This window comes from Melanerpes formicivorus, unplaced genomic scaffold (assembly GCF_026170545.1).
Source record: "Melanerpes formicivorus ecotype bairdi unplaced genomic scaffold, bMelFor1.0.p_v2 SCAF_105, whole genome shotgun sequence".
NCBI lineage: Eukaryota > Metazoa > Chordata > Aves > Piciformes > Picidae > Melanerpes > Melanerpes formicivorus.
The window spans coordinates 861,741-889,013 of record NW_027142457.1 but is presented as its reverse complement, the minus strand read 5'-3'; the positions used below and the strand labels follow the sequence as shown (position 1 = coordinate 889,013).

General features: G+C 43.2%; 2 protein-coding genes across 2 annotated transcripts; one reads left to right on the top strand and one right to left on the bottom strand.

Moving 5' to 3' along the window:
- Positions 1-590: 590 nt before the first annotated feature.
- On the bottom strand, positions 591-8,343 carry MRPL15 (mitochondrial ribosomal protein L15). Its single transcript, XM_068166756.1, has 5 exons — positions 8,187-8,343; positions 6,155-6,312; positions 4,035-4,200; positions 3,438-3,561; positions 591-1,404 (listed from the first exon to the last, which is right to left on the bottom strand). Exons 1-5 carry the CDS (start codon positions 8,283-8,285, stop codon positions 1,067-1,069), a joined length of 885 nt encoding a protein of 294 aa, XP_068022857.1. The 5' UTR covers positions 8,286-8,343; the 3' UTR covers positions 591-1,066.
- Positions 8,344-11,985: 3,642 nt separating this feature from the next.
- LYPLA1 (lysophospholipase 1) lies at positions 11,986-22,858 on the top strand. Its single transcript, XM_068166714.1, has 9 exons — positions 11,986-12,090; positions 12,699-12,730; positions 15,941-16,006; positions 17,417-17,464; positions 18,258-18,328; positions 18,924-18,997; positions 19,769-19,870; positions 20,469-20,645; positions 22,030-22,858. The coding sequence occupies exons 1-9, from the start codon at positions 12,022-12,024 to the stop codon at positions 22,081-22,083; spliced, it is 693 nt and encodes a 230-aa protein (XP_068022815.1). The 5' UTR covers positions 11,986-12,021; the 3' UTR covers positions 22,084-22,858.
- The last annotated feature ends 4,415 nt before the right edge of the window (positions 22,859-27,273 follow it).

Sequence of the window (27,273 nt, the reverse complement as noted above, 5' to 3'; positions counted from 1 at the left end):
TGCTAGATTACCTTAGTCTCCTCTCTCTCTCAATTTACTGCTCGGTTCACCGTCCCAAATGCTGCATCCTAAGGCTCTGCATGAAACCTGGATGACTCTTATATAGCAGGAACAGTGCTCAGGAGAGACTGATGAAACATTATTCTTCAAGACTGTATCAAGCTGTTGTGATTAAAGCATTGTTTCCCATAAAACCAGTTCCTAACTTCTCACAACATCCACGTTCATTTGTCCATTGTCACACATGCAACCCGGGGCCAAACTGAAACCTGAGTCCTTGTTGTATGCTTTGTCCATCATATCCCCACCTCTCCCTGTCTAAGGTCAGTGAACATTGGACAGTGACCCTAGATACTGCTGTGCATTCTTATTAATGACATTGTAGTTGTGTCTGGACAAGCTTTACATTCTGTTTGGATGATAGGAGACAGATTTCAAATAGCTACCTCTTGAAATGTAGACAGGAAGTTCTTTTAAGCTGCTCACCTCAACGCTACCTGAAGGAATAAGATAGATCAAGACCTCTCAGGCTCTGGTGCTACTGATGGCAATGGCAAGCCAAAATGGTCCTAGGGAATTAAAAGCCATAATGAATTCCTTCTGTACTTTATTTATGGTTAATTTTAATTTTCTCAATTAAAAAGGCAGACCAAGACACCATTTTCCACAACATCAGTTATAATGATGTGAAGTGATTTTAAACCTAGCATCAGTTTTGTACAGCCCTCTTTCTGGGGGGAAACAGAAACAAATCATTAGGTCAAAGTAACTCTTTGGAATCATCCTCTGACATAAACATTTTGTCTGAAAAAGGGAAACTGGCAAATGATAGCAAGAGAAAGTGTCCCAACAGCAACTTTGTGTCAGACTCTCCCAAGTGTTATGACTTTTCGTACACTGTATTATGGCAATAAAAAAGTTGAAGAGCTACACCAGAAGATGACAAACACAAACTTATGTTTTGTCTAGTACAACAAGAGGCTTAAAAGAAAACAACCACCACCTCTATCCATTATTTCCTACCCAGATGTTTCCTGTACACCTGCAGCTGTCTCCAGTCCTGAATTCATGAGCTGTAGTATTCTAACAGACTCTCATCAGTGGGCTTCAGAACTTTCTTGTCTGCCAGGTTTACAATCCAGCCTGGAGCAAGCCCAAAGAAGATCTGCCTGGGATCCTTGCGCATGCTTAACATTTTGAAGCGTTCATCCTTAGTGATGTCTGGTAAGGTGTAGCCATACTTCTTGGCCAGCTCAAGCCTGGCTTCTGCAACCTTGGCTGGATCTGCCAGGTACCCACGACTCGCGGCGCCTGTGTAGTAACGGACGAGGTCTTCGGGGGGAAGCATGCGCTTGGGAATGGGCTGCCCGCGCAGGAAGAACGGTACCGGCTTACACAAAATCTCTGTGGGCAAGCAGGAGAGAAGATCACTTACCACACTTCAGAACAAAGACATTAAGTAACACCTCCATGTGTAGTATTTTGTGCTAAATGAATTATTGAACTGTCATCAAAAAGCACAGTATCACAGTGTAACTAAGGTTGGAAGAGACCTCAAGGATCATCGAGTCCACCCTATAAACACAGACCCCACGACTAGACCACGGCACCAAGTGCCACGTCCAATCTCCTCTTGAACACCTCCAGGGATGGTGACTCCACCACCTCCCTGGGCAGCACATTCCAATGGCCAATCTCTCTTTCTGGGAAGAAATTTCTTCCTAACATCCAGTCTAAACCTCCCCTGGTGCAGCTTGAGACTGTGTCCTCTTGTTCTGGTGCTGATTGCCTGGGAGAAGAGACCAACCCCCTCCCGGCTACAACCACCTTTCAGCAGCACAGTGAAGAAACAAATCTCCCCAATATTCTTCTTCAGGAAGGGGACAGAGGTTTACTAATTTCACTTAAAGCAAGTGTTTTAATTAATCATGATGGATGAGTCACTGGAAGTGTTTAAGAGGAGACTGGATAAGGCTCTTGGTGCCATGGTTTAGTTGATTAGATGGTGTTGGGTGAGAGGTTGGACTTGGTGATCTCAAAGGTCTTTTCCAACCTGGTTAATTCTATTCTATAAGAGGACACAGTCTCAAGCTGCACTAGGGGAGGTTTATGCAGCATGTTAGGAGGAAGTTCTTCATAGAAAGAGTGATTGGCCATTGGAATGGGCTGCCCAGGGAGGTGGTGGAGTGACCATCACTGGAGGTGTTTAGGAAGAGACTGGATGGGGTGCTTGGTGCCATGGCTTAGTTGATTAGATAGTGTTGGGTGATGGGTTGGACTCGATCTCTGAAGTCTTTTCCAACCTGGTTAATTCTATTCTATTCTACCACATTTAGAATGCCTCCTGTGGAAAGACATAACAATTAAGATAGATGCCATCATTTACTTCAAGGGCTGACTCTTAGAAGCAAAGCATTTGCATGGTTACTTAGCCAGTGCACCAACAAATGTCAGATGGAGTGTTTCTATAAGGATTTTAAATGGAAAAAGAACTATCAATGCCCCATGCACCTATTTAATAATTTGTGAGACTCAAGTTCTACCAAATCTGGCAAATTACATTCCAGATCCTCTAAATCCTTTTTGACTATTTTCTGGGTTTGGAAAAAAAACAACCAACTAACCTCCAACAGGAACAAAACAACTTGTTACCCTGGAGTGATACATATTTTGCACAATAAAATGTCTATTCCTCTTGTTCTCAGCCTCATTCACACATGAAAGCTCCGTTATTGTCAATAAAAACTGCATGAATGAACATCAGGCAGGATGCAGCCTCAAGCAAAGCAAAGCCTCATTCTTCAGTGAAAGTGTTCTGAAAACAATAGCCATTTTGACTGGAACCATTCTGAGCTTCTGTAGCTTAGTTATTTCCTCACTCCAACGGGAAAAGAAGTTTAAGGTAAAAATATAAACATCCACAGTGGGGTTTAAATCTCATTCCCTCCCCTGAATTTTCTACCTTTCTCACGTGTTTAATAACACTAAGGTGACAGAAATTCAAAGCAACCATTTTTTATTAGTTCCTCTGGATTTCTTTAACTGGCTGATTGGTAAATGATTACCAAACACTTGCAGGGCTAAATAGTTACGGTGGAAAAAAAGAGCAAACCTGAGGCTGCATTTTGGAATGGGCTGCCCAGGGAGGTGGTGGAGTCACCATCCCTGGAGGTGTTCAAGAGGAGGTTGGACGTGGCACTTGGTGCCATGGTCTAGTCATGGGGTCTGTGGTGATAGGTTGGACTCGATGATCCTCGAGGTCTCTTCCAACCTTGGTGATACTGTGATCACAGTTCACATCTGTACAACAATGTGCTGCTGAAGCTTTTCCAAGTGGATGATTTCTCAGCAAGAATTATGTTTGAAGCTTTGCTTTGGATCATTTAACCTTTGCACATTAGAACTGAAAAGGGGTAGACATTCAAAGAGATTCTCACCCAAACTCCTTGGGTCGTAGAACGACGTGGTTATGACACCTCCATTTTTTTCTATGGCTGCAATTGCCAATTCAGATGCCCTCTGCACTTCAATATTGACCTTTGCTGAAAAAATATCAGCACCCTGTAAATTTAAACACAGTAGAGGAACATTAAACTGAGCTTTTTAGGATAGGCATTTATTATTCTCTGCAAAGCTGTATGAAACATTAACACCTGCAAAACACTATGATTTGTCTGCTCCCTGCACTAAGGTAACCAAATCTCTTTCAGCCACACGGGTTGGATGAAAAAAAACTTTGCCATTCCGATAATATTCAGACATTTCTTTCAGTCCACTCTAGTTTTCTGGTGTAAAATACTTGCTTAACCTCTGAAGTGCCCCCGAACTATCATTTCCGCTGTCCTTCACGTCCCACGAAGCCCAGCCTGGGTTTCTTTCCCTAACACACAGCGCCCTCTGGTGGATTCCTTGCCAGGAAAACCCCACAGCAAACCCCAGAGCAAAGACGCTTCTAAAACCTGGAAGGACAACCTGACAGCCCGGTATGGAAAAAAAACGAAACCCCAAGGCTTTCCAGTGCCTTGTATACATACCTCCTCCACCAGCTGGACACCATAATCCTTCTTGAGAGGTTGCACTGTGACACCTCTGCCATTGACGAGCTGTGTTAAGTCAATGGGCTCTGTGGGGTCAACTCTACCCAAATCAATCAGGTACTGCAGCCTCTGGAGACTGAGTGGCTGGTACTGGTATCTGCGACTGGGGGAGGAAAACCAAAACAAACCACCCAGTGAGAAATGTAAATACAAGCCCCAGTTACAGCCCAGGGCTTCATTATGAATTCAGGTTTCCTCACTCACTGCCACCACCAATACAGTATTGATTTTACTGTTGCTGAGCTCACTTTACTCCAGAATAGTTTAGCTACTTGCTGACTGGTTTAAGGAAGCAGCAAAAGGTAAAGAAATTCAAGCATCAGAACTTCTTGGTAAGCCAACAAGATTCTAAACAACTGGATTTGGAGTGAATTTAGCTTGGTAGCCTCACCAATACACTCAGAACATCTGAGGCACACACACACCCCCTCAACCCCACACTCACCACTCAAAACCAAATATACCCTCTCATACTACTCTAGTCAGACTATCAGCCCAACCCCACACATGCTCCTGCAAAGCCTACCTCTACCCAACATGATTTTTTGGTTCATTGTTACTGTACCTGACACTTCAGTATTGAATAGAATCATCCTCAAAACACCAAGGAAGAGAAACATTGAAAATATTAACCAATATGCCCAAAGAAAGTAGGAATATTTTGTCCATAGCCATCACCTTCAGCAGAATCTACTTTTGTGTTTCAGAACAGTTTCCCCATCCCAGTGCCTGTGGCTACTGCATCCCACTAGTGCAGATGTTCAAAACTTTCTCATACACTCAGTCTGAGCAGGGACACTGAAAATCTGTCACTGGTACAGAAAAAATAAGCAGCAGCTTATCTCTGCCTTTGGCAGCAGTAAAAAAAAGACAAGAAACAAAATTTGCTACCTCAGACAGCTAATAGAACAGGAAGTAGAGACAGGCAGAGACCACAGCAGACAGAAAGAAGAGAAAAGTGAAGATAAACAGGCAGAGACATTGCTCAGCAGGCTCCTGTTGGTTATTCATGAACTTGTGGCCACTGTTAACACAAGCTGTGCCTGTAGCATTTCCTTTGTAGGGCTGCAGAGCTACACTCTGTCTTCAGCTGTCTAAAGTGCTTCTCATTTACTCTTACAATAATTTAAACAGGAGGAAATGACAGTACCTGAAGTAGAGTTTGACTCACACTTCAGAACTAGCAATGCTCACAGAGGAGACCTTTCATAACCAGGCCAGGTCTGTAAGTTATGCTGCATGTATAAAAAATGACAATACAGAAGTGCACAGCTACTTGATGAAGCTACACCAGCACATGGAACATGAAGTCAAAGAGCAGGTTCAATGACTCATAAACCAACACAGGTCAGTCTTTTCCTTCTTGAGCTGTCTACTCAGTGTGGTGGCTGTTATTACTGCTGTGTACTATATATGTTTTAATAAAAATGTAATAATTGGCATTGCAAATGAAGGAAATTAATGAAACACTGGCATGAAGACATGCTAAAAGAGTAATTTTAGACATTAAGGAGCTGGAAGATGGACGGGGCACAAACAAGCTCAATGTGAGAAGAGGACAGGAGAGTCAAACAAGGTAGAATGCCTGAGGTGAAAGATGACTTAACAGCTTCATCCAGAAGATTTGATCTTCAAGGGCTTGCTAAGATACTACATGGAACAAAAGGAGGAGAGACAGACAAAGCCTAAAAAAGAGAACAGAGAGAGGCAGAATTATCTGGACTGCAGTTCCATGTCTAACACCCTCACTCAAGCCACTGGGACTGTTCCCAGGTTATCTGTGTGCAGACAGGCAAAGGGAGAAACAAGCATGTATGGAAGAGTGGTCTCAGAGGAGGAATGTGCTCAGCTCTAGAAGGAAGGTTAGCCTGCCATGTACAACTCATTAAAAACCCAATCTCCCATGAAATGGGAGAGCCTGCTAGTAAAGAAGCTAGCAATGTGAAAGAGTATCTCGTTTTCAGCTAGGCCTGTTTTAGACTACTAAATTCTGGCTTCAGGAGAAGGATCAAGAAAAGCTGACAATGGTTAATGTCTGGCTCAGTAACAAAACTTACCTGTGTCCCTCATTAAACCCATATTTTGGTATGGCCAAGTAAAATGGAGTTTGACCACCCTCAAAGCCTAATCTGGGGCGATTTCCTCTTTGCCTTTCTCCTTTGTGACCTCGACCACACTTCCTGCCTCCATATCTTCCACGGCCACGTCTTCTCTCCTGCAAAACAATTGACCACACATTTAGTCAACTATCTTGGAGATAAGCATCCTCAAAACAAGCTTTCAGAGAAATAAACAACTGAGCAAGATGCCAGTTCTTGTAGGCAGTTTGAGAGAGAGCTCATCTCTAAGGGGAAAAGTAGAAAAGCAGTTAATGTGATGTTAGCAGAGGAGATCAAGGCAGGCACCACAAATAGTCTGAAAGTTGACATCAACACCATGGCAATAAAAGGAATACCACAATTTAATACTGTGCAATAAAAGGAACATCAGAATCTAATCTCTTACATGTTAAGAGGATTTTCCTGACTTCATTATGGATATTTCCTCCTATTTCCTGATAAAGTTGCTCAAATGTTTCCCAACAAGTACAATGAAAAAATAAATTAAAACACAACTAAAAAACCACCACAACAAAACTCCCCAAATCCCAAAGAAACAAAAAAATCCATTCTATTTCAAAGGACATGGGAGCAGGCATACTATCTGCGCTTTGCACCCAAGTCATTCTTTTCATGGGCTCAGACTTCTGAGCCTGCAACTGTCGTGACTTCCACTACAAGTTAAACGAGATCATTGTATTTTAAACCTTCATTACTTTTACATTAAGACTCTGACACTCAGCTGTTGGTTTCCTGAAGGCTTTAAAGCAGCACTGCAGCCCTAAGCAGCAGTTCAACATTCTTCTTCCCTCTCTGTGACAGCAGAAGCACTTGCACAGCTAAACGCTGGGCAGGATCAAAGAGACGAGCAAAGGCAAAACCATTCAGCATAATCCATGAGTATGAAGCTACCCACAGAAGAACAAAACAAGCAGCAAGCAAGGGTAACTGTGAGTGATCTCTATTAAATGAAGCAGTGGCAGCTCATTCTGGCCTAATAAATCATCTTGTGTAAGGTGCACTACATCACAGTTGGTTTCTAGCCTAACACCACAAAGATGGAGAATTTGATGGTTTATGTTCTTCAGTATGCTTGTCAGTTTTCCAAGCTCTGGAGCACTTAATGTGCACTGAACTATTGGCAGAAAAACTCAGCCTAGACCATCCCTGCCACTGAAGGAAGCAGGCTTGTCCCCAGACCCTGTGAACCTTTACTCACACAGCCTCTTGGGCTGACACATGCAGTTGTGTGGCTTTGCCTTGGGCAGTTTTGGAGTCTAGATTAATTTGAAAAAAACCTTCAAAATCACCAAGAGCCACAGGAGAGGAGATTTTCCATTCTCTTGTCACAGGTTTACAACTTCACAGCACTTGCCAGCTCTGCAGTCATCTCTAGGGAGCCTTGAGCACCAACAGGAAAGTGCTGCATGGTGCACCTAGTCAGTTCTCTATTCCTGTGATTTTATCCCTTGAACCTCACCCTTTTCTTTACTGATCTTTCCTCCAAACCAAATGGGTTTCTTTTCTTTACTCCTTTACCATTTTACAAGGAGAAAGGGGGAAAACCACTTTGCTTTATTTTCGAGAAAGCAATAGCAACAAGAGTCGTAGGCTGGCATCACATTCCTTTTCTTTTCAATGCTTTTAACCTTTGCTTTTCAAATGTATTACCCCATCTCAAAGATCTGGTATTCCGTATTTCTTTTACTGTCTCCCTTCTCCCCCAGGAACGGCCAGCTCTCTGTGGGAACGGCAACATGCAGCAGCCTTAAGTCACATGAAGGACACGAACAGAGCCAAAACACACAACAGTGCCACGCGTCCCCCAGCCTTCCCACGTCTGTTTTAGTCAGACCATTATCCTGGGCCTGGAGCAGCCTCCCCAAAAGCCTTCTACCAGCCCTCAAGGCAAGCACCAGCAGGGCCGGGCGTGCCCGCTAGCGAAGGGAAATCACGCCCTCGACCCACCCGAGAAGCTACAGGCACTCACCCGCTTTTTAGAGCCTGGGCTGGGCCTTAAATTCGCCAGACAGACCCTGGGCAGCGAGCGCAGGAGCTCCAGGGCCTTGTCGCCGCCATTCCAACTCATACCGGCTCACCTCCCAAGGGCGGCCAGCAGCGCTGGCCCAGGCGAGCTGCTTTACGGCAGAGCCGTAAACCACGTCTCCCGCGCCTTCCCAACAGTGTCGCGCAGCGGGCGGGGCGGGGGCCGCGCAGGGGGCTGGACCCGGGCCCGTCAGCGCCGCTCCCTGATTGACAGACGCCCGAAGCACAGAGCTGGGAGAGCAGGGACGTGCGCCGGCGAAGGAAAGCGGTGCCGCTTCCAGAGGAATCGGCCTCACGGCCGGCCGCGGGGAAAGATGGAGCCAGGCTGGTGGCCTGGAAGAAGGATGGAGCTGCATAGAGTTACACGTTAACGTGGATCTTCATCTGTCCCGAGAAGCGTTTGACCTTGAGGTGCCTTTGATGCGACTATTCTCTGATTCTACGAGTCATGCCTTAGCCAAGAACACCGATGGATCAGGTGTCGGCGCCAAACTACCTATTTCCAGTATCACCTTTTCTATAGTTCTTACAGATCTCAGCCAGGTGTTGCAAAGCCAATCCCCTAAAGCCAGCAGGCTGCATCTAAAAGTGACTGACAGTGCGTAGAACGTGGATCTGCCAAAAGTGCAGTGCCCTGCGTCAAGCCATAAAGTCTAAAGGGAGGTTATTACTGGAAATGGGCATTAATATTAGAGGCTTGTCATGCTGCAGTACTTGATTGCTTTCAATAATTTAATCTATAACGTGAGCCTACTGGAAAATGATACAGCATTTTCAGTCAGTATATTGGTCAGGAGGGAAGATGGTTACTCTGGTGAAGGGTGGAGGCTTACCAGAGTGAGGAACTGAAATTGGGAAGCTGCTGCTGAGAATTACAGAGCAGAAAGACTGATTGCCCTTGTGAAAGTCAGCCAGTACTTCTCAGTCTAACATTCTGCGTTCGGTCCTGAAACTTCTCTATCTGGCAAAAACCTCCTTACGTGTTGAATGCCTGCTGCAAATTACATCCTGGAGAACAGGTCACACAACAGCTCTCCCAGTTTCAGTATGAAATCTCTACAGCTTCTTACTCCCCTCAGAAAAATCAATGAAAATCACAATGTAGTAAAACACATGAAATGCTGGTATAGCTTGTCCAAGTCTATTTCAGCCACTAAGAGAAAAATCTACAGTTTGGAGCACTCTTTGCCTTGGAAAGCTCTCACTATGCAGAACCTTGAAGTTAGGTAGAGAAGTATCACCAATATGATAAGATACCTCACTAAAGAGACAGCCAGCTTACAAGTTTTTGAAAGCTTCCTAATTGAGATGATCCCAGCAATTCCTTCAGGCTATCAGCAGCTCAGCTTCTTGAACAGTTGTCTGTACTGCCCCATGCCCACCCAAACTATCCTGCTAGTATGTGACTCTCCTGTGCCAAGTCCACACAGTGCTCTAGTCTCCCTACTGACCCTGAGCCATCCTAGCAGCAACTAGGAATTCAGGTAGAATCAGTCCAGCTACCCTGGCTAAAAAATTGAAACATTGGTCTAATTATGAGCAGACTACTTGGCCTCCTAGGCTGGAGGCTCATTAGCAGGCCACCTCATAGAAGTAACATTTACATGCTAAATAGCGTGGTAGACAGGAAAGACAAAGCTTTGTTCACATCCTAAAAGGATGCTCTACAGCAATAGTTGACTTCAGCATCATGGATACTCAATCTTTTAGGAATGTTTTATGAATGAACTCTTTTATTTTCTGAACAGATTGTAACTGGGTGCAGTACATGAGACAAGAACACACTCTGAAGTAGAGACAGATCAAACCAATTTTTCTCAGTAGCAGGAATTCCCTGGCATTAATACTGTGTGTGCTGTATATTTGTTACACTGTTGGTACAAAGGCTTCTCCAATAAATTCTCTCCATAAAATATATTTTATGCTGATAAAGTTATTAATGTTGTTGAACATAAGCTTAGTGGGGAAAAAAAACCAAACTTCCCTGCCTGGTATGGACGTGAAAGAACTGCAGTGTGTGGTCAGCTGCTGTTTGAGCTGCCAAAACAGCATCCATGTTAGCCAGATACCACCAGGCAAATACAATGAATAGATTGACTTTGTGGGAGATCTCTGACAAAGATGTATGGAATAGAAAACAAAGAACAAAGCATTTCATTTTGATAGAAATGTGTTTGCCATACTTACTCAGAGTTGGTCTAAGTATTCAGAATGGACTGGAATGATCCAGTGATTTCAATCCAGACTGCCTGAATAGCCTGATACATTTCAAGATGAGTAAGAATCATTGACTCCTTGGCTGTAAACCAAGAGATTTAATTTGGTAATGAAGGCATCTGATCTGATGAGGACAAATGAGTTCCGCCTAACAATGCTGCTTGCTGTATTTGTGCTGGTTTTCCTGTTTCCCATGACCTGCTATTTTCTATTTACCTATTTAAGAATACTGTAATTTCCCTTTTCCCCCAAGCCTTATAAATACAGCACAAAAAAGTTTGATTTGTGTTTTTTACAGGAAACACTCAAACCACAGACACGCACAAATTACTCTATAAAAGTGCAATAAAACCTTGCAGCTATATCTGGCTACTTGAAAGGCAGTTTTAGAGGTGACACACAAATAGTGTGGCCAGCAGGAGCAGGGAAGTCATTATGCCCCTGTACTCAGCACTGGTTAGGCCACACCTTGAGTCCTGTGTACAGTTCTGGGCCCCTCAGTTTAGGAAAGATGTTGACTTGCTGCAACATGTTCAGAGAAGAGCAACAAAGCTGGGGAGGGGTTTGGAGCACAGCCCTGTGAGGAGAGGCTGAGGGAGCTGGGGTTGCTTAGCCTGGAAAGGAGAAGGCTGAGGGGAGACCTTATTGTTCTCTACAACTCCCTGAAGGGAGGTTGTAGCCAGGTGGGGGTTGGTCTCTCCTCCCAGGCAACCAGCACCAGAACAAGAGGACACAGTCTCAAGCTGCACCAGGGGAGGTTTAGGCTGGATGTTAGGAAGTTCTTCCCAGAAAGAGAGATTGGCCATCGGAATGTGCTGCCCAGGGAGGTGGTGGAGTCACCATCACTGGAGGTGTTTAAGAGTGGACTGGATGAGGCACTTGGTGCCATGGTTTAGTTGATCAGATGGTGTTGGATGATAGGTTGGACTCGATGATCTCGGAGGTCTTTTCCAACCTGGTTTAGTCTAGTCGTTACACAGTCCAAACTCCTTGCATCTCCTGGAAACCCAAAGCCAGAGCCAGCTTTAAAGCAGCGCATACAGACCGGGCAGTCCTTAGGGCACCAGGTCTCGGCCGGGCTTCCCCGGATGGGCTTCCCCAGCAGCTGTGAGCCACTGACAATGCTCCCCCGCAGGCTGCAGCGCCCAGGCCGCACTTAGCGCCGCGGGCTCCCACCTGGGCAGCCCGGCCCAGGAAGGCCGAATCGTGAATTAAAAGCGGCAGCGGCGGCTCAGCGGAGGCCAGGGTAACCGTGCGCCTCACGGGCACACTCGCTACGAGGCGGCCCGCGGGCGGCAAAGAGCTCTCCTCAGCCGCCTCCGGGCCCGGGGGCCCTACCTGTGCCTGTACTCCGGAGACAGCCGCTAGGCCCGGGGAAAGGGACGGGGTAAGCTATCCGGGAGCGGGGCGCCGGTGCCCACGACTGCCGCGGCAGCCCCGGCTGCCGCCCGCCTGCCCGCGCCCCTCCCACCCGCCTGCCTTCCCCCGCCCTCCTGGCCCCGCGCCCGTCCCGCCTCCCCGCTGCTGGCCGCTGTCCCGCTGGCCGTCTCGCAGCCCGGTGTATGTGCGGCAACAACATGTCGGCGCCGCTCCCCGCCATCGTCCCGGCCGCTAGGAAGGCGACGGCTGCCGTGAGTGCGGGTCGTGGGGGAAAGGCGAGCACGGGGAGGCGCCGGCAGTCAGGGGGCTGCTGTGGCGGGCGGCGGCTCCCGCCCCGCTTTGTTCTCTGCCGCCGCCTGGGCTCCGGGCGAGGGACAGCCGCGGCGGCCCCGAGGTCTGGGGAAGAGGCCGCGGTCGGGCCCGGCCCCGCGGAAGGCAAGCGCGACCCCCGCTGCCGCTGGTGTGAGGGGATGGGGTGGAGTGGCCCGGGCTGGGCGGGCTGACAGGTCTCTCCCGTTACGTTCCTGCCATGAGTAGAGCTAGCCCCGGGCAGGAGAAGGTCACCGGTGTCGCCCGACGGGGGCCCCGCCGCCTTGTGTGCCGGCCCAGGGCGGGGTGCGCCCGCTGATGGCGGCGGGGAGGCCTGGGAGGGGTGGGGTGAGGTGGGCTGGGAAGTGCACGGCGCAGAGTTTGCTCTAGAGAAAGTCCTGTCGAGCTGCGGGCCGTGTGTGTGTGAGCGGGCGTGGGCGTTAAGGGGCTCTGGCCATGTGCGTTGTGCACTGATCTTACGCTACTATGTGTTTGGTTTTGTGTTTGGTTTGTTTGTTTGTTTCGTGTGTTTTGTTTTCTTTTCATTCAGGTCATTTTTCTTCATGGATTGGGAGATACCGGGTGTGTATTCTGTTCTATTCCATACTTAATAATTGTCGTTTCAGCTGTAAGGCTGCATGTTTTAAAGATGTGAGCGGCTGAAAGTTCCTTAAGGTTCTTTTTCTTTGCCCTTAGTTGGACGTGGCAGCTAACAACAGATGTAACAGTCCATGTATGCTGGAATGATGGTGACAACTGTTCATGTGAAATTTCCCTGCATAAGTCCTCAAAAGTGTTCTCTTCTATTTTTTCCAGTCTTGCCCAATTTGTTCTAAATGTGTTCTTGAAACAAACTTGGTGGAGGAAAAAAAGTCTGTGGGTTTCTGACCTTTGACTTTCCTGAGAGTGGACTCCTGTGTCTAAAGAGCTGTTTGTTGGGTTTTTTACTTCCTGGGCTTGTGGATTGCTGGTTTGCTAGTAGGTGCAGTTAGTCCATCGTTTCTTCTTTAGTATGCTGTAGTTATATTAAAATCCACACCTGATTTATCTAAGCAAACTCCTAAGCAGTCACCTAATGTCTACAGATTTCTCTATCTGAAATAAAGTCATCAGGCTCCAACCCACCAGCCCTGCCCAAACAGGCTGTGAAATACTCTTTGCCTTGTTCCTGTTATTTCCATGTTTGAGTAGGAGTAGAAAGAGTTTCCAGGAGGCATTCCAGGTGTGGTGAAATGTTTCCATCTGACCCTTGTGTGTGCCGCTATAAGGATCCGTTTGTTAAAGCCTTCGAATTAATGAGTTAGGACTATGCTGAAACTTTTTTTTGGAGGAAGACCTTAAAGGAATTGGCAATTAGATACTGACAATAAGTAGCATAAATGCTTAGTCTATTGTATTACCTTCTGGACAGCTCTGACTGTTATTACCTGGAAGATAAACTTTTTTCTGCAGAACTGAAAAAAAGAGTCAGCTATCAAAACAGGAACTTGTGCAACCTGGACACTTAATAAGTTAAAAAGAATTGAGGCTGTGCACTTGGCAGGATTCTACAAGTGGAGATGTTTGCTCTCATTTGTTATGCTGATACATCACCACCTTGTTTGCATTATCCCTCTTCCTTTCTGCTGGTAGGATGCAGCAGAGGCAGCAGTACTGCCTGCACCTTGGCACCAAACATTCAGCAACTGATTGCAGAATCTTTTCGAGTCTTGGGAATTTAGATTGTTGCAGATTGGGTTGATGTTGGGTTTGGCAAGGAGGAAAACAATACAGAGATTTCCCTTTGAGATAAATTGTATCCCTTGCACAAATGTAGTATTTGCATTTGGATGACAAAGCTAAGGCACAGTCTCAAGCTGGCAAGTGCACTGAGCATACTGGAATGTACACCTTTAACAAGTCATAACATATTTGTGGAGGGATGGTGATTTAGCTGTGTTGGTTCCTCCAGTACACTGCAGGTCAGATGAGCTAAAACTGCCTTTGACACACTGCCATGGTGGTTTAAAAAAAAAAAGCTGTAGTAGTGACCCAAAACTGCATTGTCTGAAGGGAACTAATTAACAGTTTGTGACTTCCTCCAGTTTAAACTGACCTGTTCTCCTTCACCTGACTTTTTAAATTGCTCCCTTCAGTTTACCAACTGTGGTTTTTTTCTTACTCTAAGAAGTGTCTAACAGAGGTTGTGTTCTTTTTCTCTCTTAGCTCCTTTAAAAATGGCATTTAAAGATTGATACATACTTGTCAAAATCTGAATGAAAGGTACAGCACAGAGAATTGTCCTAAGGAGTCTGTGTACATGTGTAGCCAATGTTGCTTTCCAGATCTGTCAAATTAATCTTCATAGTTAACAACAACCAAAAAATCCCCAGTTTCTCATCTAACCAGTCTTTCTCAGGCTTATTTCTCTTTGAGATTCTTATTTGGCCTTCTGTGATGCTGCAAATACTCCACAAGTAGTGTCACCCAGAATTTCTTGATAGTGTGTTTGGAAATATTCCAATATCACTAAGGTTGGAAGAGACCTCAAAGATCATCGAGTCCAACCTGTCACCACAGAGCTCATGATTAGACCATGGCACCAAGTGCCACGTCCAGTCCCCTCTTGAACACCTCCAGGGACAGCGACTCCACCACCTCCCTGGGCAGCACATTCCAATGACCAATGACTCTCTCGGTGAAGAGCTTTCTCCTCACCTCGAGCCTAAACATAGGAAGCAGACTGGGATACACAGACAGTGTTTTAGATGTCTGTGCTGTCTTTGTGTTTGAGATGTCTTTTAACTTCAAGTGGCATACATTAACTTCTCAGGATGGTACTAAAATCCAGACTAAACCAAATGTGCTTTTATAGCTTGTCTGCTGTTGCTCCAGTTAGTTCAACTGTGTGTCACTGCTGAATTTATTAAAATCATATTCTGCTTAGAATCCACTATGCAGTATCTTACTTAGTGGCTGAGGTAGGAATACTGAACAATGAGAAAAATCAGGAAATCCAGGTGCTGTTGAGTCTTCTGGAAAGCCAAGTGCAGGCATGGGCAGTGGTTCTACGCAGTGTCAGCACTGGGTCCAGCTTGGCTCATTTTCAGGTGAGCCCTGGAGTGAGTCTTTCAGAGCTGTTTATTTAAGTTAGGCTTGCCAGTTCTCTGCTTTGTAGGAAGCTTGATCACTCACATGCTGTGCAGATCTCATGTTGTTCTGTGCATCCACACAGCATGTGCTTGAGATGAAAAAGCTACCTGCAGTCTGGAGGGTTGTTGAGGGCTGCCTGAATCTGAGAGCTCTCGAGCTGAGCCAGAATTAATAGGTCTGATTGATTAGATTGGCTCCATGTGGAGTCAGCTTAGATATCAGTTGGCTGATGTCCCATGTGAAGAAATATGCTTCAGAAAAAATAAAGTTGGCCATGAAAGCTGCAGGAGCAACAAAGCACCCTCTGAGCTGGAAGCAGGATACCTGGGTTCATCTTACAGTGGAGCACTAAGGTTAATACAGCCATGCAGGTGCAGGGCAGGTTTTGCCTAAGGCCAAAGTGGTATTTCTGTGACTTTAGCACAGCTGTGATAGTTAAATGAGACAAATTTTCCTGTGCTGTGTATAGCAACAAATACTGAGACAGAACACCCCTTTTAAGTGCTATATTCACAGCACACTGCAGTTGAGGTAAAAATTGTCTAGAAGTGTGTTTATATTGATCTAATTCAGTGTTTCATACTTGCCCTGTGCTGTTGCACCCACAGAGAAATAAGAGTCAAAACAAACGCTATTTTAATGTGTTGTTTTTGTTGCCAGGCATGGATGGTCAGAAGCACTTGCAGGGATCAAAAGCCCCCACGTAAAATACATTTGCCCACACGCGTAAGTTGAACTCTTCCTGGTTTGTGTTCTTCTGTAGAGCTGCTTATTAAGGCACTTGAACAGGTGATGAAGTCGGGGGGATTTGGATAGCTGCATTTTGTGTTTGTCTAAAAAGCCACTCTGAAATAACGTTGATGCTACTTAAATACTCAGCTATTTTTAGGAGCTGCTGTGTGCAACACTGCGTTTTCAGTCGTGTTGCTGCTTCAGACTGAAAACATCCTTGGAGAGTTTGATGTACAAAGTTAGATTGTTTTGACCTTGTTTTCAATGGATTGAGTTTGTTGCTTGCCTTTTTTTCTCCCCACAGTCGTTTGTTAGAAGCCAAGGAGTGATTTTCTTGTATTTTATGGACCACTAGATGTGCTTTCTGTTAGGTACCTTTACTACTTAAACTCAGGTGCATGCAGCCTGGGTTAAACTTCCCTGTTAAGTACAGCATGTTTCAGAGAGTTACAAAATATTCCTATTTTCAGAAAATGATGCAATTTGAGCTGTCCTTGTGCAGTTTGAGAGGTGAAATACTTCTGAGCCCACTAAGCAGTCAGTAAATAAATCATGAAGTTCTATCTAGTACTCGGTTTATGATAGAAAAGCCAATTAAGTGTGACCTTAATTAACACCCAATTCAGATTGTCTTTTGCTCCAGCAGTCTTGGCAGACATAGAGCAGGGATGGTAGGGAGATAACGTAAGCAATGTTTTGGTGCATGACTGATTCCTGGGCTGTGAGTGATTTATTTTACCACATGGCCATGCCTTGCTGAGCTGCTCAAAAAAGGCTTAGCAGTATCTGCTTTGCCCTTTGTCTTCCTTCAGTCTTTCCACACAATGTTCTTCAATTTCAGTAGATTATTATGACGGCCAGATTTGATCTGTGGCATGGCTCATTGATGTTGTCCTGGTAGAGCTGAGAGGATGCCTTAGAGAAGGGTGGCAATGAGCCCTGAGGCAAAGGGAGGTGCTACTTAAGCAGATTGAGCTGCTGAGAGAGGTGTACATAGGCAGACATGGGTCCAGCACTGTGCTCCCTTGGGCTGTGTCTTTAAGCTTGCTGAGGCTGCTGTGAGCCTGTGTATGGAATGGTGATAAATGGTACTTGGAGTTAACTACAGGAGCCATATTTCAGTAAATATGTGTATATGCTGTGTATACACTCTCACACACACACATATATATATATATGTAAAAAGCAACCCATTAATGTTTTAATTGCCCTCTACTAGTGGTAATTCAACCCGGAGTATTAAATGTGTTTGGGCTGGCAGGTTTCAAGAGAGATTTCTCTTAGAGACACTACAAAGCAGTCAACGTGAGTAAGACAGAACTGGGGATATGTAGTTCCATGACAACTGCATCTGCATCATTAAATTTCAGTATATATGTCAGTGGTGTTCCTTCTCATTTCCAGGCCAGTTATGCCAGTGTCTTTGAACATGAACATGGCCATGCCATCATGGTAAGTATTTGTTCAACTGCAAACTATTCTAATCAAAAGATAGCTAGGAGGTTGAACTGGCTCTTAATTAAAAATCAGGCTGGTTTTAATCACATGTAAGTATAAAAACCTTTTAGCTTTGCTTCTTTCCTGTATAAAACAGCTCTCCTGAGTACACTCTGATTCTCCTTGTGTATCTGTGGTAATGGTTGTTCCTCAGGACTGACCTGAATGTTTTAAAATCCAAACCCTGCTTTATTTTACTAGTCTATTGTCTGTATTGCACATGAGTTCAGAAGTAGTAGAATCTTGGAGTGGAAATAGCATTGCTACTAGTGAGTAATATTTGTTGGGACATCTAGAAACTGTTCTTGAAAACATCCATTCTATTCAGGGAGCACTAAAGAGTATGGCAGATTTCAATGGTTTTAAATCAATCCTCTTGAGATCATGATTTGTTTTGTTTTTCCAAGTAACTTGTGTTTGGTCTTCCTGTATTTCATCAAGCAATATTTTAATTCTGTACATGGAACTGATAAATTGACTTTCCTGCTGAGCAAATACCAAACCTGAGCTACTTAACTTGCAGGAAATTGCAAAAGGTATCAAAACTCAGAAAAGCTCTGTGGGCTGAATCTGGCCTCTTAGCCACATTCACAGATTGTTCACCATTTCTTGTAACCTCTGGGGGTGTGGCACTAAATAATATATGTCAGCTAACATTTTCATCTGGAAAATATCCCAATTTTATGATTTGTGCTTTAAGGAGGTGGGATGAATGCTCTAATGAGTAATGCTCTTGTTGATATTTAAGGTTTGATATCCTTGGACTTTCTCCAGATTCACAGGAAGATGAAGCTGGGATCAAGCAGGCAGCAGAGAATGGTATGGTTAGGAATACTTCTGTGTCTTAGAAGTACATTTGTGTATTCTTAATAAAAATAAATCCTGAGTCTGAAACAGATTTCCCAAAGATAAAGCTGCTGGGGAAAGTGGTCTGTGTGTATTGTATTACTATTGATCAATGTTTAGCTAAGTGCATTGTTTGGTTTGTGGCTTTGTTGTCAGAACAGTATCAGTAGAGTAATTCACCAGTATAAACACTTTGTACTCTCCAATGTGAATTGTACACATTGTACTTTGAAACCAGTGTGCCTTCTAGTTATTTTTAAATTGGCTTCTGAGTAGCAGGCCACATTAGAGCTGTGTGAGCATCCAGTTGTGATGCTGGAGTTGGAAGAGGATGCTGTCTTCCTGGCAGTGGGGCTTCTGAGACTTGCATGTTTTTATCTTTGGAAATGTTGCAGTGGCACTGGAGTTTCTCATCATGCTTCAAATCTTTTGGTACATGCTAATGTCTAGCAGGCTAGATTTTCTCTCACTAGCTTTCTTTTGACATTAGGGAGAAGGTCTCTTTCCTCTTCTAGACTTTCTACAGAAGAGAGTGGTTTTTAACTGCTGGCTTTTATATATTTTGCAGTTAAAGCACTGATAGATCAAGAAGTCAAAAATGGAATTCCTTCTAATAGAATTATTCTGGGAGGCTTTTCTCAGGTAAGGTACAGTTGGAAAGAATTGCCTTTTTCTAGGGAAGTAACTTAGCTTTTCTTAGGGGGGAAATCCAGACACTTGGATTGACAACAGCTATGTTAGGTACTTCTGGAATGTTCAGGTGTCAATTTTCCTATACCTTAGCAAGTAATTTTTTGTATTCTTTACAAATAATTACCATTCACTAGAAAGTGAACCTGCACATGGGATAAAAGTACTAAGCTTAAGAGCTTAAAGTCTTTATGCACATAAAGCTGTAGATGTGGTGCTGAGGGACTTGTTGTAGTGGTTACCTAGCAGTGCTGGGTTCATGGTTGGGCTTGATGATCTTAAAGGGTCTCTTCCAAGCAAAATGATTGTGTGGTTCTGTGATAAGGTATGTAGCTTTGTTTGGAAGCCTCACTGGTATTTTCCTCTTATAGATATTTGATGGTCTGGATTCACTTGGGAAATTCTTCCCTTCATACTTTTAAGACACCTATGGTAGATTAATAGATTAATTTATCCATACACCAACTCCCCAGTCTATGTGCAAGTAAATGAAAGTATTAAAGTAGTGATAACACTGTTAGGAGCATTTGTGCTTTATTTGATGGTGTGTTTTGGTTTTTCCCCCAGCTGTTAGCTACAATAAATTTGCTGGGTTTAGTGTTGGTACTAAGAAAGAACAGCCTGTAACAGGAAAAGACTTAAAGGAGAAACCAAAGCTCTTGAAAGAAGCATTAGGAGGAGTGTGGCTATCACCATTCTAACACTTTTATCTGTTTCTCTTAGGGAGGTGCTTTGTCACTGTATACAGCTCTTACAACTCACCAAAAATTAGCAGGTGTTGTAGCCCTCAGCTGTTGGCTTCCTCTGCGGGCTTCTTTTCCTCAGGTATTTATGTATGTTCCTTTCTTGAGCTCATTTGCACTTGGGGAATGAGCAGATCTGAAGATTGTATCTTCTGCAGCAATGAGTGGTCCTCACTATGGCTGAATATTGGTGGTTGGTTGGGAGCTCAGAAGGTTTTAAAATAGGGCCCTGGATTTTAGAATTTGGCAAACAGAGAAACTGTGGAAATCCAGAGTAGCTCTCTGTGCCTAAAGTGATGTTCCTAGGAAACTTAAAGGAGACAGCACATTTTCCTTGAAGGTGGATTTTCTCCTTGCCATTTGTTCCATCTGCCAACGCACTAGCCTATTAGAAACTAGGTATTTAAACAACGGTTCAGATTTTGACTTGGCCAGAAATCATGTTCTGAAATTTGTGCCAAAACGTTACTTGTAAGTTTTTGAACTCGATGTGTTGTCAGGCACAGAGCTTATTTCATAAGGAGCTTGTAGACTTACACATTGTGTTTTTTCCCCTCCAGAATTCAACTTATTTGGCATGCCAAAAGACATAATGGCAGGGTTTTAATCACAAAGATTGTACTTAACCTCTACTTACAGTCTCTTTGTTCTCTTCCCTCCTCCAATTTCACCCCTGACAGGGCCCTATCAGTGGTGTCAACAAGGACATCGCTGTTCTTCAGTGCCATGGGGACTGTGACCCGTTGGTTCCTCTAATGTTTGGCTCTCTTACTGTTGAGAAACTAAAGAGTATGATAAATCCAGCCAATGTAACCTTCAGGACTTACTCTGGCATGATGCATAGCTCGTGTATTGAGGTAACTTTCTTAATAAGCAAAGTTTTAGCTGGGTATGGTTAACTTTTTTGCCCTTAAAACAAATGCATATTTGTTTGGGGGTTGGGTTGGTTTGTTTGTTTTGTGGGATTTTTGTTTGATTGGTAGATTTATTTTTTTACTTATTTTTTTGTCTGTGTTTTAGTTTGTTTGGGGGTTTTTAGTAACAAGTGGTTGATGCTACTGAGTAACTGAATAGCAAGCTGCAAAAGCCTCCAAGACAAGTTTGTGACTAGTAGGAAGTCATAAGGTTGTATACTTTGGGACTAGGCTATTTGATCTATAAAAAACTACTACTTCTCCTAGTTTTTATTAATTGCTTACTAAAAAGTAATAACTGAATTAGGAGGCAGATTCTCACTGCATAAATCCAACTTGGTATTTTAGAGGGAAGAATCTTAATGGTTCTGTGGATGGAGACATTGAAGGAATGGAGTGGGAAGGTTGATGCTAGAGAAGAGGCAGCCTCACAACCTGTATTTATGGTTCTGGGTCAGCAGGAAGCTGTGCTGATGGTAGTGGCTTGCTGCTGCCAGAAAGGGGTGGACTAGTTACCTCTACTCATGACCTCGTGGCCCTCTCAGATCAGCTCCAGAGCTGCTGCAAGAAGAAACTTCCTTGAATCATCTGAACTTGCTAAAATGGCAAAAATCTGCTAGCTTCAGTTTTGCAGCTGTAATGAGTTGAAGCATCAGAAGTCAATGTGAATGGTGGGAGCAAGAATCAGGAGAGGAGGGAAGGGAACAGATGTGCCAGTTAGCAGCAAGAGTAGCTTTCTTAACTTGGGTTGCTGTGTCTTATGGGAACTGTGTCTTTGGACAACCTCTTTGAGACATTTACAGAGTGGTATTGAGTTGTGTTTAGGTAATGATAACCCTAAGTGCTCTTTTTCCCAACCTGGACATAAGCCTTTATTTTTCATGTGGCTTGGTTTCCCAGTCTAGTTGCTTCTCTTTAAGGAAGGAAGCATGATGAGGGTGAAACTCTGAATGGTTAGAAGGAGCTACTAGCTTGTCACTGCTGCTAACTTCTTGGAGTATACTCAAAGCCATAGCATTAGCTACATTCAGCTCCTGTCCATATTCACATCACTTGGTGATTAGTCTGTAGCTTGTCTGCTCTACTTCTGGGAGAGAAATAGTCTTTGCTGTTTTTGCTTGTATTTTAGTCTCTTGTGAGTGCACAGTGCCTTGAAGAGTCCTCAGCCTTGACTTGTTGTGTGCAGTTGTATGATTTTAATCAAGGAACTAATTTACTCAACGTTTGTAGCCCAGCTGCTTGTTGTAACTGAAAAGTTTAAACATAGTGTAGCTGAGTATATGTTAGTAGGGAGCTTCAACTAATTCATACTTTTGTCTTTCAACAGGAGATGATGGATGTAAAACAGTTCATAGACAAACACCTACCTCCTGTAGACTGAAATGATAAGTGAGAAGCCTTCTCTATACACACACCAGCATCAACTGTGGTAGAGTGTTAATCTTTTCATATGCCTGATAAGGAAGCATTACTTCTGTACCTGCAGTGTTGCTACTGTGTTGCAAATTTATACTTAGGATGAGGATTAAATAATACACATGTACAAGGAAAGATAATCTTTTTTTAGTATTAAGCATCCACTGATGGGACTATGTGCATGAGGCAGCTGGTGACAGTGACAGACTGTAAGCTGAGCATACTGATTGAAGACATCTCATGGGTTTTGATGGCAGAACTAAATCGAAGCGAGCAGCATAAATGTGACCAATTTAGTTCTACTCTAGACATGATTTGTTCTTAATACTCACTTTGAAAGCATATTAAAATACTTGCTTTATGTAGGAGATGCATAAAGTACACAACATGTAACCTAATGGGCATGTGATAGGAGAGGAAATGCTATCAAGGACAGAGCTTTAAATATTAAATGTTAATTGTTACTCCAGGTAAGGAGAGTTGTTCTTCTGAAATGGCTGGAAATCAGTGAAGGTATTTTTTATGTTTAAACCACCTCACTTTTTAACTGTGTTCATCTAGGTAGATATTGTGGAAACTCTAAAGGGACTCATTCTGTGGTAGACCATCATTTGTCACTTAACTGTCTTTGTTTTGATTCCTGTAAACTCTTGCCAAATGCTGACTTGGAATAGAATGCTGAAAAAGTGCAAAGGATTCATTGGAGTTTCATTAAAAAAAAATCCTGGTTTCATACTGAATGTTCCTCTTGTGCTTTGGTCTTTGTAGCTTGCCTTTGTGTAGAAATGTTGATGTACTTCATGGGAGCAATTCCAGCGTATAGCTGTGATTTGTCTGTGTGCTTGGAGTAACTGAAAACAACGTAGCTTGTGTAGCTTTGTGTATTGTTGAAGTCTGATCTGTAGCAGTCATTGACTGATTTGATCTTTTTTTAACAGCAATTACAAAGGCAGTTGGGATATAACCTCAACTTTCAGTTGATACCATCTAATGCTTTCTTTTAACTGCATGTTGAGACTTGATTGTTTTCTGAAAAAAGGAACAACATAATTCTATTTTCAGATAATTGGCTCTACATTACTCTAGATCAATATAGCCTAGGAACATGATGAAGACCTACTAGGGGGAAAAAAACAAACCTACAAGGTACAGAATGTCCCTTCTTTAAGAAGCATAAAATTGTGGAGCACACTGGGTCACAGAAATTGATGCACACTCAAGCCTTTTACAGTTAAGAGCCGTAATTTACTTCTGGAAACAGCTGTTCTTTTGTGGAGCTGGTAGGCTGTCATCACACTAGGAGTGTTTACAAAACACTACAGTTTTTAACAGAATATGCTGCATAACAATGTCCTGTACTATGTTTGTAAGCAAAGAATATTCCTGTTTTGGATCCATCTGTCCTGTCAGCTCTGTGTTTCATACAGGCATTTAAGGTACTTTCTCCTCTCCCAGCTTAATCAGGTGGTTCTCTTACAGTTTAGATGGATTTACATCCAAGCCAGCTGCCAGTAGAAGGAATTAGACCTTTATATCCCTTCAGTAACAGAGCTGCTGTCAGAGATCTGACTTTTTAACCTAGTGCAAGTTCTGAGTTTTCAGGGTTTTTTTCCATATGTATTGCACTTCAATTTTAGGAAGCTGTTAGGTTTTTTCCTAATTCATCTTCTTTGGATTATTAAACATCTCTTAATATGTAAAATTGCAAAGGGGGTTTTATCTCAGTGGTGTTGAAGCACTTCTAGCTCTTCCATCTGGTGGAGAGGGCATGTCTATTAACTTTGAAGTTTAATTAGCATTTTCCCTCAGCCACTCTGTTCTATAGATCTGCCAATTTGTCTTTCAGTTAATTTAGTGCACAGAAGAAACCATAATATTCTTACTGTAGTTGTGCCAAGATTCTGCTGCAAAAACAATATGTACTAGCTTGGAGTCATTCCCAAATTGCATTAGCTAACTTTGTAGTCCTGCTGAATTGCAAACTTGGTAAGCAAACCCTCTGTTACTCTCCTAGTTCTTAGTTTTATCCTCCTTCCTCTCTTGCCTAAACAATGGTCTGTATCCCATCTTCTTGCACAGGCTTCGAGTTTTTCCCTCATTTTATCTGTTTGTAAACTATTTGATAATGCTGTTCAGCTCTCTTGTTCAACTCCTGATCCACTGTGCTCATTTTTACATAATCTTTAAACTCTTTCTAACAGAGATTATTTCCAAGATCTTGAAATGAGATCAGCCCCAGTTTATTCTGTTAGCTTCCTAACACTGTCTTCAGCTTGGTGAACTGTGCTTGCAGCTTGTCAGTTTCTAGTACTTGAGCATTTTAGTCCGAGTCAGCTACAGTTGTCACCTCCACAGTGTTGTCAGATGTTTTTCTAGGAATGCTTTGTGTGCTTTGTTCAAATTCCCAGATTTTTGTACTTACTTTCTTTTATACTGCTGCTTTGCTGCTTGCTTTGTCTACCAAGAGCTGTCTTGCCAAAGGAAATAAATGTGACTTGGAATTTCTCTAGGAAGAATTCACCTCATGGTTCTTTTTGCAGGAGTGTGTGTATGTTGTAGTTGGGGGATGCTAAAGAGCCCAGAAGGCAGAGGAAACCTGAAGGACAACTGTCTTCTCCTATATCACAATGTGTATCTTGAGCTCTTGTAACTTTCCAGCTGGTTGGGAAGCTCTGTGTGTCATCTTGAAGCCAAACTTCTTCACAACCTGAAGTGATTTGATACTGGGATTGTTATTGTAATTGCATTCGTTTTTGGGTTGAGTGATAGCTCAGTGTGATGTAGTGGCCTTCATCATAATTCCATGACAGTGGAGAAGTTGGACTGTCAGTGTTCTAAATGTCAGTGTCCTGTCCTCATAAACTACAGTTTGAAACTGTATTCAAGACCAGGTTGGATGAGTCCTTGAGCAGCTGAGTCTAGTGGAGAGGCATCCCTTCCCGTAGCAGGGAAGTTGATGATCTCTTCCAACCTAAGCCATTCTATGAGAAAAGTTAATTTTCTGTAATGTTAGACTTTCCCCCAAAAGGGATGATGTCTGTCAAGCCTGCAAAAGCATTGGTACCAAAATACCTTGCTTGCAGGTTGCTTCATTTCGATAGGTATCTAACTGCCTAATGTTGTTGATTCCAAACTGGTCCTTAAACTTGACTGCAGTGCTGTGCAGTCACAAGTCTGACTTCTTGGAATATGTTGTCCCCTTATTTTAAGTAAATATATTGAGTGATGTATCACAAGCCAAATCTTCCAGCCATTCTTGAGGCCAACCTGTAGTGGAGTCTGCACTGTGGTGAGTGCTGTGTGATTTGTCCCTTCCTCTTACTTTGTATAATTACAACACAGTAGATTGGTAGAAGTCCTGTACACTGTAACTGGTCTTGGAACTGGTAATTAAAATGTCCTCTCTCTAAGGGTGTATACTGCACTTAATTGAAGTCATTTGGATGCACCTTCTGTGTAGAGGTGCTCTTTGTGCTGATGGACATGACTGGGAGCAAACTGTAAGATGTTACTGAAGCCATATGTACAAGGCCTGTGTATCTTAAATTTTATAAAGAAATACTGAATGCCTAACTCTTTCTGTTATGACATACAAGCCATTTGTATTAAATGTAAACATCTAAGATGTCATTTACTTAGTTTGCTCATTTTATTTATGATAAGGAATCCTATCTTGGGAAATTATTTCTGTACTAGGGAAACTCTTCTCATTTTTTTTACCATTGTGAAATAAATGTCAGTCAGTGTCTGGGCAAATACTGAAGATGTTTTCCATACTTAACCTGGAAAAAAAGGCAGTTTTCATGTCCTATGTAACAGTCACCTAGAGGCTTCTTGTAACTATGTTGTATGCTAATGTATGCACGCTGCCATAATACAACAGAATGATGGTTTGTAGTTGCTGAAAAGAAAGGAGAACATCACCAAGGCATGCTTTGCCACCTTGTTGAGAGAATGGTAAGTATGGCTTGAACTTGAATTTAGTGTCTTTCAAACTTCTGGGTTCATGTGATTTAAACTTCTTTTCTTGGAATTTTCAGTAATTTTGAAAGGTAGAGGAAATGAAAATGTTTTCTAGTAGCCTTTGTGTAGGACAGGAAAGAGCTTATTCTAGCCTTGTTTTAGAACAGTAAAGTCTTCTCACTGTGTATTGTTGCACCTTTCTCTGGGGGTTCTGGGCTGTCAGGGGGCCTTTGAAGTTACATTGGGTTTGTAAAACTGAGTTCTTGGCATATTTGTTAAAGAAGCAGTTTTTGGGTCAAGGGCTACACGTGCTCTTTAGATGAATGTAACACTTGAGGCTGCTCAGTGGTATGTGTGGTGTGGGGCACTTTAAACTTGAGATTATCTGGGAAGAAGTGCTGAAGACAGTTGAATGGGGAGGGAGTGTACACATAGTAAAAGGAGACTCCCTCAAACAGCTTCAAGCAACTGTGAAAGGCTGCTTGTCTCCATGGACTGTGAGCTGGGAAGCTCAGGAATGTGTGGGAATGCAGGTCAGTTGCGATGCTGGATGGGAATACGCTGTGGCAACTGAAGGGTATAAGAAGAGTTAGAATGAGGGGGGAAAACTGTACAGAATAATTTGTCAGTAGAGATTTTATGCTGAGCTTCTGTTTACTTTCAGCCCTGACATTCCTGAGGAGTTAATTGTGAGGATAAACATTGCCTGGAATTAATCAGAGTAAAAAAGGGCCACATCCTATTGTGTTAAACTTTATCAAATGCAGTATGAGAACAGTGATGCAACTGAGGGAGGTGACTCTCAAGAAGTTTTCATCAAGTCTGTGAGTTAGCTTGGAAATGGGATTCTTTGAAGAATAATAGCTGTAAAATTTCCTCCCCCCCCTTTTCATTGCTTTCCACTCTCATGTTACCAGCCTTTGCCTTTGGGATAGCAGGTTTTATTAATTCTCTTTGAGTGAAACAAGTACCTTTTGATGTAGCTGATTAAAGCTGATTTCAATGAAGTACTTGGCTAATTTAATGGACATCCACACAGTGAATCAGTAGATAATGGTTTTCTCTTAGCTCCAGTTAAAAAAAAAAAAGAAAGGCAACACATTACCTCCTCTTTATTGCTGCAAAACTTGTGAAACTTAAAACTTTTGACCAGTTTGCTGAGGTGTAGTAAACTTTCCTTCAGGCTTCTAAG

Bases quoted from the DNA above. Each gene is read 5' to 3' on its own strand.
- MRPL15 (XM_068166756.1), bottom strand. From the start codon at position 8,285: ATGAGTTGGAATGGCGGCGACAAGGCCCTGGAGCTCCTGCGCTCGCTG. The intron at 6,313-8,186 runs GTGAGTGCCTGT...ATTGTTTTGCAG, and splicing joins GCCCAGGCTCTAAAAAGCGG to GAGAGAAGACGTGGCCGTGG. The intron at 1,405-3,437 runs GTGAGAATCTCT...GCTTGCCCACAG, and splicing joins CTACGACCCAAGGAGTTTGG to AGATTTTGTGTAAGCCGGTA.
- LYPLA1 (XM_068166714.1), top strand. From the start codon at position 12,022: ATGTGCGGCAACAACATGTCGGCGCCGCTCCCCGCCATCGTCCCGGCC. The intron at 12,731-15,940 runs GTGTGTATTCTG...TTTTGTTGCCAG, and splicing joins CATGGATTGGGAGATACCGG to GCATGGATGGTCAGAAGCAC. The intron at 18,998-19,768 runs GTAAGGTACAGT...TGTTTCTCTTAG, and splicing joins TTCTGGGAGGCTTTTCTCAG to GGAGGTGCTTTGTCACTGTA.